This window comes from Copadichromis virginalis, linkage group LG3, assembly GCF_057382275.1.
Source record: "Copadichromis virginalis isolate Kocher_CV1m ecotype Utaka linkage group LG3, C_Virginalis_male_GT1.1, whole genome shotgun sequence".
NCBI classification, from domain to species: Eukaryota; Metazoa; Chordata; class Actinopteri; order Cichliformes; family Cichlidae; genus Copadichromis; species Copadichromis virginalis.
This window is the reverse complement of record NC_140620.1, coordinates 21,047,049-21,058,988: the sequence shown is the minus strand read 5'-3', so window position 1 is coordinate 21,058,988 and position 11,940 is coordinate 21,047,049. Positions and strand designations below refer to the sequence as shown.

The 11,940-nt window shown below is 42.7% G+C and overlaps 1 protein-coding gene across 1 annotated transcript; it reads right to left on the bottom strand.

The window, feature by feature from the left end:
- Positions 1 to 2,607: 2,607 nt before the first annotated feature.
- Positions 2,608 to 11,696, bottom strand: LOC146713365 (PRELI domain-containing protein 1, mitochondrial-like). The gene is made up of 5 exons (XM_085447312.1): positions 11,579 to 11,696; positions 10,256 to 10,481; positions 5,560 to 5,673; positions 3,407 to 3,485; positions 2,608 to 2,719 (listed from the first exon to the last, which is right to left on the bottom strand). Exons 1-5 carry the CDS (start codon positions 11,668 to 11,670, stop codon positions 2,628 to 2,630), a joined length of 603 nt encoding a protein of 200 aa, XP_085303438.1. The 5' UTR covers positions 11,671 to 11,696; the 3' UTR covers positions 2,608 to 2,627.
- Positions 11,697 to 11,940: the final 244 nt, after the last annotated feature.

Genomic DNA, 11,940 nt, shown 5'->3' with positions numbered 1-11,940 from the left:
CTGCCCTGGGGCAGACTGACAGAAGTGAGACTGCCATATCACGCCATCAGCCCCTCTGGCCAACACCAGTAGGCAGTAGGTAAAGTGTCTTGTCCATCGAACCGGCAACCTTCCGGTTACATAGATGAGCTTCCCAACCCGCCGCCCCGGTCGTCTAGTCTCATCATAAAGATGTTCTGCAGAATGCATTTGGCTTGTCCATATGGGCAGCTACAAATTTCAGTGGAGTTTGAAGGTGTTATTTTTGGAGTAGGAGTTTGTTTCTTGGTCAGCACCCTCTCATTCCGTGGCAATTTAAAACTGACTTTGCTATCGACGTTGATGCTGGTGTTCCAGAAGTTTCCTGTTCATGGCAGGCTTGAGCCTGGGGGATCCCTGAACATCCTGACCAATTTCCTCTCATCTGATAGTGACAGTTTGGCTCTTCTTTCAGTCCTTAGCAATGAGACATCCAAATAACTTGTACTTAGATGAAACTGCTTGAACTGATGATCTTGGAATCTGCAGTTGCTTAGAAATGGCTCCAACAGACCTTCCCAACTCATGTTAATCTACAGTTCTCCTTCTTATATCTTCACTCAGGCTTTCCCATTACAAGCATTGGTCAATCCAGTAAGGGCTGTTTAACAAATTCTTTTTATCCGGGCAAAGAGAAACCCACAAGTTTTTTCTCTTTTATTTTCAGGTGCTTACTTTACCATGTAAGAACCATGTAGAACCTTCAGCGTCAAGATGTGTGAATAGATATTATATAGAACACACAGGGAGTGGGCAGAAGTTTTAACACTGATGTCCCTCTTCTAGCCAACATGCAGGACAGTTTATATGGCCAAAATATCTTTTTGTAGCAGGCTGTAAATATCTTTATTTCTGTTGTAAAGTTTGACATTTTGCGTCTGTGGGAACTGACTCACTTTTGGTCACTTTTAGAACCAGTCTGAAGTGGATATTAGAGAAACTGCAGTGTTCAGTGCTTTAACATTAGCTTTATTTGTTAGCCCCAGAGGTTGATTTTGCATAATGCAGCTTGGCATGCTGCAATATTAACATACACCAGGTTACTGACAACCCTTTTTCAAGCCAAAACGGATAAGACTACATCTAAAACACAATATCCTCTTTAGCATGAGACAAAACAAAACTCAACTCTGACCTTCCCCTTGGTCTCAATGGGTTGGCCAATTATCCAGAACATAAATCTATTGGAATTTTAAGATCAGAGCCATACCACCAGAAAACAAACATCTACTCAAACTGGCATATGGATACTATGAAACATGCATTTCTACAACAGTCTGATTCTAAACTACCTGAATCTGATGTAAACCCGTTCCTATTGATAGAAAATCTCTTAAGACATTTACTGTGGGAGGTCCCAAAGAAATCCAAGATGACAATAATCATTCAGAGAATTCTACAAAATAAGACAAAACACTATTTCCATATAAAAATATAAAAACAAAGATAAGAAAAGTCAACGTAAACTTAAATTATTAACTTAATATCATGTTTACATTACATAACTGACAAATTACAAACTGCAAACTTAAAAAAAAAATTACTAAAACTTTAATAAGATGATTAAATCAGTCCCAAGGAATCCTGGGAATTATTGTAGTTCATTGCTCTGATTGGTGACTTTGAAAAGTAATCAGTATCAGCTAATGTGTCACCAATCAGAACTGAGGATGAGTGGATGCCCCACCGTTTTAGTGCTGCTCTTCAAACGAGCCATAGAGATTGAAAATGTGACGTCATTTAAGGGTAAAACCGCAAAGGATTCTGGGAATTCGTGGCAAGAGGTACTAGCGCACGCAGGCTTTCAATTGAAATCAGTTACACAGCGATAAAAAGAAACACAAAAAATGGAAAGAAGCTGTTGTATTATTAACTGCAATAGCCGGTCACATGACAGCCACGGGAAGCCGACGGGTAAAGCAGATAAAACAGGTTTTTTGGTTTTTTGTATCACTAATTGCCCAGTACGATTACAGCATACAATATTATTGTCACTGCTACATTTCTGTAATCCGTACCAGAAATTATTTCCACTACTAATTAATTACCATTGAGCTTAAAGGTCCTATTAATAAATGGTTAACGAATGTGTATTTATGAAGACAATTTGTGAGACTGGTAAACTTACCTTTGTTTGTACGATGGTCTTTCGTTCTACACGGTGCATTTCAAGGTCCTGTACCCATCCGTCGGTAAACTGTACCTGGGCTTGTTGCAGTGACCTGAAGTTACTAAACTTCATGAATGTATGCACTGGTGGTGGTGAAAGTTGGGCAGCACGCTAACGTCTTTTGTCCACTCTGTGTGCTCGTAAGGGTCTAACCCTTTCACTCCTTTGATTTTTTTCCACGTATCTTTTCTTTGCCTTTTCGTCGAGTCTGTCTTTGTACAGACCAGCATTGTTATCCTTCGTTTTGTACATACCTTTTTTGGGGGGCAAAGAAAAAGCAAGAAGGTATTGGAACCGGAGAATGAACGTTTTGCAGTGCTGCAAATACTTGCATTTGATGCGGTACTTGGATTGTTTTGCCACGAGTTCCCGGCATGCAATGGGCAAAAGTCACGTGGTCTGTCAATCTGGATTGTGGGCTTGTTGTTCCTACTGAGGTTCAGACAAACTGTTTGGGTTTCTGGTTGGGGGTCGGCGTGGCTTGTGGTGGGAGGGGCTTTTGCTTCTCTGATGACTCTCCCTGGTCACTAGCTGTGGATAAATAAAAGTAGAAAATGAGGAACTGTCACACTGATCTGAGCCCTGAAGTGAAAAATAAACTGAATATGAGCATAATGGAGCTGAAAATAGGTTTAAGGTTTAAAACAAGAAAAGAAAATGCACAGTTCTCATACCCGGAGTGTACCGTCGTCTTTTATATGCAATCTAAGGTTTAAGTTCTAATGACCGAAAATCAGGCTGATCTAAACTACATCTACATAAAAAAGTCAAAAGAGAAGACTCATATGACATTTGTTATTCATATTTTAATAAATAAAAAAAAAATGTGAATCCTGTGACCAAATCTAAAAATCAATGAAAAATTTGACATCACTCTAAGCCACCACCAAAGGTGTGCAATACAGTAAATGTTGGTCTCAATCTGATACTAGATTGAGACCAACGTTTAATGAAATGCTCTAAAAGTTAAATTAGACAAAGATGATCAGAGAAAATAAAAACCATAGTTTTTAAATGATGATTTCCCTTTTTAAGAAAGAAAAAAACAGCGGTTTTGTGATAGGCTGACGTTTGTTTTCTTGGTTTTAACTGGATTTCTTTTTACAGTTTCAGGACTTTTGTACAAAAACACATAGCTTGTGGTAATTAAGCTTCAGGTTTTGGTGAAGCCCTCAGAGGTGAAATACAAATGTGTGTGTGCATGTATTTGTGACTTACTCTGTAGCTTGGAGAGAGAGTACTCCAGCCCTCTCATGGCTTTAGCTTGGTTACTTTTAAACCTGGCGAGACCGAATTCCTGGCGGAGAAAGACAAAGAATTAGTCAAAGATAAATACCCGCACCATACGTTAGCTGTATATAGATACTGACGAAGTGTCACATAGTTGGTATTGGTATCTTGGCTTGGCTTGAGAGCCAGGAGGTATTACTTCACAATGTTCTGAGTGTTTGCAGACAAGTCAGCATCTTCCATGCAAACTATGGGCGACAATGGACAATCTGATAAGAGACCAAACCAATCGCAGACAGAATTTTGGTGCAGCACCCTCTTTGCAACGAATTTCCCCAGCAACAACTCGCTAACTAGTCAGGGGTTTTATTTATGACCTGCATTGCCAAGGAGTAACCGAGATATTAGCTAAGCCAACATGAAGCTATGTAACAAGCATAACAACCCAACTGCAAAAATAATGGAATAAAATTATAATCGCAAACATGCAGAACATTAAGGCAAACTAAGCAGCCGTTATCAAGTTCGTGTTGACCACACCTCCAGCCATTACTGGGGATCTTTTATAGAGATTGAAAATGTGATGTCATTCTGGGGTAAAACCACAAAGGATTCTGGGAATTCGTGGCAAGAGGTACTAGCGCACGCATGCTTTCACATGAAAACAGTCACACAGGGATAAAAAGAAACACAAAAAATGGCGAGAAGCTGTTGTATTATTAACTGCAATAGCTGGTCGCATGACAGCCACGGGAAGCCGACGGGTAAAGAGATTGTTTATGGGATTACGTCATGGAAGAGAAATTGTTCAAGCCATGTTTCCGAAGTAACAAGAGCTGACGTATGGCCTGGATTGGAGCAATTTGAAGACCAAATATAACGTTTCAGAACACTCCAGCTCACATGTTAGTCTGCTCCAAGCATTTCCACAACAGTAAGTCTTCTGTTGTAGTTATTACGTAATTTATCATAACATAATTGGTGATGTAGGTTACAAGTAAGTCTTATATTGATTTGAATAGAATTCATTGCGCTATGCTGCTTTGTTCACTGTGGCTTTGCGGGCTAATGTTTGTTATGTTTTGTAGGAAAACCAATGCAAAATGCTGGAATGTGATCCAGACTGAGCACCCTCTATCAACCTGGATCATACTGAGTTTAAAGCTGCTACCACAGCCAGATTTGATCGGTTAAGAGAGAGCGAGATCAAAACAGCCACGAAAATCCCGCATATATGTGCCCAAGTGTTGTTTTCAAGCAATCAAGTGATGAATAACTGTTTTCTACTATGCTGGTTTCCAATGTTGTTGTTGTTGTTTTTTTGTTGTTGATTTGTTTTTTATTGAAGCAGCTAATAAAGCATAATGGAATACAATTTTGCCTCTTTCTTGTAAGATTCTATAATAGAATGAAACAATAATGCCAGTTATAAAGAAAGACAATAAATTGAATGAATTATGAAACACTTATTTTTTTTCTATTAGATCTGAAAATGTTGTGTAATACTACAACCTGAAACTACAAACAGATTTCGTTGGCCTGTACAGAAGAAAAAGGGAAAAAAAATGTAACAACAGCTGTGAAATGGAATAGTCCAAATCACCAAAAGTAAACTGGACCTGGGCTTGTTGCAGGGATCTGAAGTTAATAAACGTGAAGTGCATACACTCACACTTAGGACCATACAATAATAAATATGTCCGTGATGAAAGTTGGGCAGCACGCTAACGTCCTTACTCCACTCTGTATGCTCGTATGGGTCTGACCCTTTCAATCCTTTGATTTTTTCCTTGTCCTTTTTTTTTGCCTTTTCGTCAAGTCTGTCTTTGTACGGACCTGCCGTGTTGTCCGTCGTTTTGTACATAACTGTTTTTGGGGTAAATAAAATGCAATTAGGGATTAAAACCACAGAATTAATGATTACCGGTGCTGGAAATACTAGCGCTTGATGCAGTGTTTTGATTTTGTTGCCACGGGTACCCACAAAGCAATGCACGAAGGTCACGTGGTCTGTCAATCTCTATCAGAAATACACTAAGAGAAGCTGGTGTGTTCTTTATACTTTAAGTGATAGTAGGTTGAGTTTGGGTTTTGGTGGCCAATTTTCCCTAGGACTGAAACATTTGTATGTTTGTGTATACCTGTATGGGTCGACCCAGTCCATATACAGCTGTGGAGATCCAGGCCTCCCTCCTCAATTTGGTCCAAGATGGCTGACCATGGTTCTCTTCAAACAGACACCGCTCCACAACAGTCTTAGAGGCAGAGACGGTAGAAAATGTACAAAAAAGCCCGTTTTTACTCCAAACACAAACTGTTCAAGCACAGGAAAAAGTATTATATTCAACCCGGAGGGCGGTGCACTGTTGGACGGACCAATCGGAGTCTACGCTGCGGGACTGTTTTGATCACGCGGACTGGGAAATGTTTCACGTGGCTGCTAGGGACATTGATGAGTACACAGACTCAGTCTGTGGATTTATCAGGAAATGCGTGGAAGATGTCGTCCCATCCAGAACAGTTAAATCCATCCCAAATCAAAAACCCTGGATTAACGGAGATGTTCGCGCGGCACGGAGCACCGCCTTTTCCTCCGCGAACACATCGGACTACAAACACGCACATTACCAACTCCGGAAGACGATCAAAGCAGCCAAACGTGAGTACAGGGACAGGGTGGAGCAACAGTTTGACAACCCTCGGAGTATGTGGCAGGGACTAAACACGATCGCAGACTTTAGAGGGAAACCCAGCACACCGCAGACCACGGCCTCTCTGTGTGAGGATCTAAACGTATTCTACGCTAGATTCGACACAGCGAACACCATGAGACCGGACAGGGTGCGCACCGCGGATGACGTCAGTGCGCACACTGTGTCTGAGGAGGATGTGCGGAAGTGCTTCAGGAAGGTGAACGCACGCAAAGCTACAGGTCCGGACGAGATTCCCGGCCGCGTCCTCAAGTCATGCGCGGCTCAGCTGGCTGGAGTGTTCACGCACATCTTCAACCTTTCCCTCTCTCTGTCTGTAGTCCCAGCCTGCTTCAAAATGGCCACCATCGTCCCTGTACCCAAATCCTCCACCATCTCCTCATTGAACGACTGGCGACCTGTAGCCCTGACCCCCATCGTAAGCAAATGCTTCGAGAAGCTGGTCAGGGACTTCATCTGCTCTGCACTACCCGACTCACTGGACCCTCTACAGTTCGCATACTGCCACAACAGGTCCACTGATGATGCCATAGCCCTGACACTACATACTGCCCTGTCACACCTGGAGAAGAGAGACACGTATGTGAGAATGCTGTTTGTAGATTACAGCTCAGCATTCAATACCATCGTTCCCTCGAAGCTGGACAGGAAACTGCAGGATCTAGGACTGAGCAGCTCCCTCTGCAGCTGGATCCTTAGCTTCCTGTCTGACAGACGCCAAGTGGTCAGACTGGGCAGCATCACCTCATCCCCCATCACACTGAACACTGGTGCTCCACAGGGGTGTGTACTGAGCCCTCTCCTGTACTCACTCTACACCTACGACTGCACAGCCACTAACAACTCCAACATCATTGTGAAGTTTGCGGACGACACTACAGTGGTGGTTCTTATCACCAATGGTGATGAGATGGCTTACAGGGAGGAGGTCAGCGCCCTGACCACTGGTGTCAAGACAACCATCTCACCCTCAACGTCGCAAAGACAAAGGAGTTGATAGTGGACTTCCGGAGGTGCAGAGAAGTACACACCCCCATCACCATCAACGGCGCTGCTGTGGAGAGAGTGAGCAGCTTCCGGTTCCTTGGTGTACATCTGGCTGAGGATCTTACGTGGTCAGTACACACAAACAAAACAGTGAAGAAGGCGCAGCAGCGCCTCTTCTTTCTCAGGAGACTGAAAAGATTCGGCATGAGCCCCCGCATCCTCAGGACCTTCTATCACTGTGCCATTGAGAGCATCCTCACTGGATGCATCACCACCTGGTATGGCAACAGCACCGCCTACAACTGCAAAGCTCTCCAGCGAGTAGTGCGGTGCTCTGAACGGATAATTGGAGGTGAGCTTCCCTCCCTCCAAGACATCTACAGGAAGCGCTGCCTGAGGAAAGCGGGGAGGATCATCAAGGACTCCAGTCACCCCAGCCATAAACTGTTCAGACTACTTCCATCAGGAAGGAGGTTCTGCAGCATCCGGTCCCGTACCAGCAGACTGAGAGACAGCTTCTTCCATCAGGCCATCAGACTGCTGAACACTTCATAGACACCTCACCTCCACTACTGGAACTTCAACATTATGCACTACATACTGTACAGCAATGCCACTGTTTTGCACATGTCTCAACTCTGTATATTTTTATATATTTTATTTATTGTTTACTCTATTTAATTTGTAAAATATGTGTACACACACACACACGTAGAAAAATATTTAGTATACACATCCAGAAATGCATATACTATTATATATTGTACATATATTTATTAGTTTCAGATCAGCCATTCTTGTATTTTGCCTGTTTACATTATTGTATTTTGCACAACTCTGTTGCTTATGAAGCTCGCACACAAGAATTTCACTCACATGTGCTGTACCAATGTACCTGCACATGTGATGTGACAATAAAAGTGATTTGATTTGAACTTAGTTAAATACTGAAAATGTTAAAACCAACCAGACTGTAAGAGGCCTTGTAGTTTTCCAGTCAAAAAGCATTTATACCTGTGTCCAGTGCAGTTCTTTAAATCCGCAAATTCATCCATTTTCTTGTCCTTTCTGAGATGAGCAAAAGTGGAGAGAATGGCCTCATTTAGGCAACTATCTCCAGCCTTTCCAGCAAGGCATTCCCAGTCCAGTCCTGTTTCTGTCACAGGTCTCCTCACAGCTGGACATGCCCAAAACCCCTGACCTAGTCCATCAAAGTCTAGATGTGCAGGAGATCTCCTATTCAGGTGCTCAAACCATGTCAGCTGGTTCCTCTATTACAGTGGTTCCCAAACTTTTTTTGCTGCCTTTGTTTTACAACACGCACACACACGCACAAACACATCCTCCAACCACACACGCCCATATTTTGCTCCATTGTGGTTTCTTTCACACCTCAAACATTTAGTAAACAATTAACCTTCCTGCCTTCTTGGGACCTTTTTGTGCCACTGCTATGTGTTAAATGGCTGCCATTTCCACTGTGTTCAGTGGAATATAACCAAACTTGCCACAGGATAGTTTTTACCTGTCAATGTTAATATTCCAGTGTGAATTCCTTAAATCAGCCTAAAATGGCTGAGCAGCAGAAATCCCCACACCCATCACCCTGGGGACCATTTTCTGCCCATTGACTTCCATTATAAACGCTATTTTTCAACCCCAAATTATCATCATATGATTTTATTTTTTCTTCTTTTCTTGGATGTCAATGAAGACTCAGGGCCTTGAAGTTTTAATTTTTAAATTGCAAAAAAAATGCAAAAAAAATAATGGCAGGTCAAAATGTATGTTGGTGCCAATCTTTGGTCCATCTAAAGGCCTACTTATAATGACAATCACATATTACTTCAACTGGTTTTTTGTGGAAATATTTAGTTTCGTTTTTTGGTTTTTGGGGCTTATAACACAGGGCGCTCATGTAATAACACTGGGATTTGAAGGGTTAAAACAACGAAAATATAATTAAAACTTTACATGAATATTTCAGGGAGAAGTAGTTTTACAAGGTTGGCTAATTTAAAGTGGAATAAAATATGGATATATGGTCTTTTTATGGCGTGGCTGAGAATGGTCCCTAGGGTGATGGGTGTGAGTTTTTTAAAGGATGGCAGGAGGGTTAAGCAAATACAAGTAACTTGCAATAAATTACAGGCAGTAAGAAAGTAAACTATTACACTACGTTCACACCTACACGGGTATTTTTGAAAACGCAGCTGTTTCGTTGACACATAAACAGCATTTCGAATCACCGAAAACGGAGATTTTTTTAAAAACTCATTTTTTTCCGTTTACGTGTGGACGAGGAATACAGAGTTCGTCACGCAACGTCAAAGGTATGTGCCTTTTTTCACGTCACGCTGTGCGCACGTTATTGTTTACATGAGATGAATTGCAGAATGGCAGATAGAGACAAAATACTGTTAATCTTACTGTCTACAGGTTTTACACACTAACATATACAAACGCAGTTACTGTCCCTCCATTTAGAAAGGCAGAGGCGTCACGGTGTGATTATTTTACTGTATGTGTAATAATATTCAACATTGCTATCAATGCATTTTTCAAAAAATGCCTCTCTGTGCAAAATGGGTTTAAAAACATAAACAACTGTGGGATACTGTTTGTCCGTGATAGGGAGAGCACAGTGCTGCTCCCAACGCAGGGAAAACCAATCCTGCAGGGGAGACTTGTGCACTTGGCACTTGTGCAGGTGAAACCAAAGGGCAGATATGCTTCGCCAGATTTTCTAGTCTTTGGCTTAGAATGAAGTTGGTTTGGAAACATATTCAGCGATGCTTCATCTCCTGCTTTGCATTTCTGTGGGCGCCCTGTGCTAGCAGTGTCCAAGAGTTTTGTTTTCTCTCTCCCTCCCTTTTCATACCGCGCCCCCCCTGCAATGGCTCCACACTTTGGGAAGGTCTGCTCTATTACATCTATGACCATGATCTCATGCTTTCATGCTATTCACAGCTCGTGGCCATTTTCTGATTGGTTATCTCAAACTGCAAACTGCCCCATTCAAAGTGGGAGAAATCGCTTGATGACAATAAGACCATCAATCTGAACTCTATCCTATCTGTCATGGGGTGGGGGTGGGGGGGTTAATTAACCACAGTGATCTAATCAGAGCGCATCTCACCATCAGCGTGTTGTGGTTCAGGTTCCAGGTCTTGGTGATGAGCGTGTGGGCCTGAGGGTCCACGATAGAATCTTCCAGGACGTAGACCGCCCGAGCCATGTGCATGGGGAAGACCCGCTCCGCCCAGCCCGGCAGGCGGTTGGTCTTCGTCAGCAGTTGCCTGGACAGCAGGTGGTTGCTGGAGGTGACCTCGCGGTATAGGACATCTTCCGTGAGTACATGGGTGCTGGTACACCAAAACAGATCTATTTTTTTTGAGAACACTCACACATTCTGTTTTTTTAAAATGTCTTTTATTGTTTAAAAAACTGAAGTTCTCCAAACAACACCCAGGGTTGATGCAGTCAAGATAAAAGCACGACAGTTTGGTCCACTTTGTCCATTGTCTGGAGAAAATGGACTAATGTGTTTTTTTTTCTTTTATTGTACTAGATAATAAGGTGACATTTTTCACTGTTTTATAAGGGAAAAATATCAGATTCATTGATGAGAAATGACTTTGCATATTCACTGAAACAATCATTCATGGACTCATTCCGCTTCCTGGGTACCACCATTACCCAGGACCTGAAGTGGGAGCCCACCATCACCTCCGTCATCAAGAAAGCCCAGCAGAGGATGTACTTCCTGAGGCAGCTGAAGAAATTCAACCTGCCAACACGGACGATGATGCAATTCTACACCGCAATCATCGAGTCCATCCTCACCTCCTCCATCACCGTGTGGTACGCTGGAGCCACTATCAGGGACAAACAGAGACTGCAGCGTGTTGTGCGCTCTGCTGAGAAGGTGATTGGCTGCAGACTCCCATCTTTGCAGGACCTGTACACCTCCAGGACACTGCGGCGTGCAGCTCGGATCTCAGCTGACCCTTCTCACCCTGGACACAGTCTGTTTGACCTGCTCCCCTCAGGCAGGAGGCTCCGGTCCATTCGCACCAGAACCTCTCGCCATAAGAACAGTTTCTTCCCCTCTGCTGTTGGACACATGAACAATAAACGTACGACTGTTCCCACCACTAACACATGACCCTACGCTGTGTTCACTGCATCATTCCATGTTTGGCACTGATCACCACCTGCACTCTTTCTACGTAGCACTTTTAATTCTTATTCTCATGTATATAGCTCATGTATATCTCATGCATATATCTTTCTACGTAGCACTTTTAATTCTTATTCTTACTTTTACTTTTTCATGTCTATTTAAGCGCAATTTATGACAGTATGTTTGCACTGAAGCACCGCAGCAATTTCCTAATGTTGTAAACCTGCTCAACATTTGGCAATAAAACCCTTTCTGATTCTGATTCTGATTAATTACCTGTATGGGTTTGGGTAGCGCTGCCAGAAGGCAGCCAGCACCTGATGCCACGGGCTCTTAATGTCCACCTCGCTGTGGAAATACCTCCCCATGTCGGCATGTACTAACAGAGCTCATTCAGCAGCTGCAGGAACAACATAAGAGACAAGTTATATATTTTTTAAATATATTTTGTATTTAGTGTCATGAGTTCCTCTTCATGTTTAAGTTTGTAGAATAAAATTCCTGTCCCGTTGGTATGAACACTCACTGAATTTGATCACGGCAAGCAAGAGAGGATAGGACAGTCGTGCCAAAGTCCCCATTAACAGGACATAGACAGCTGATTGTGCCTGCATTAGTGCCTGAAAATCCGGGTAGCT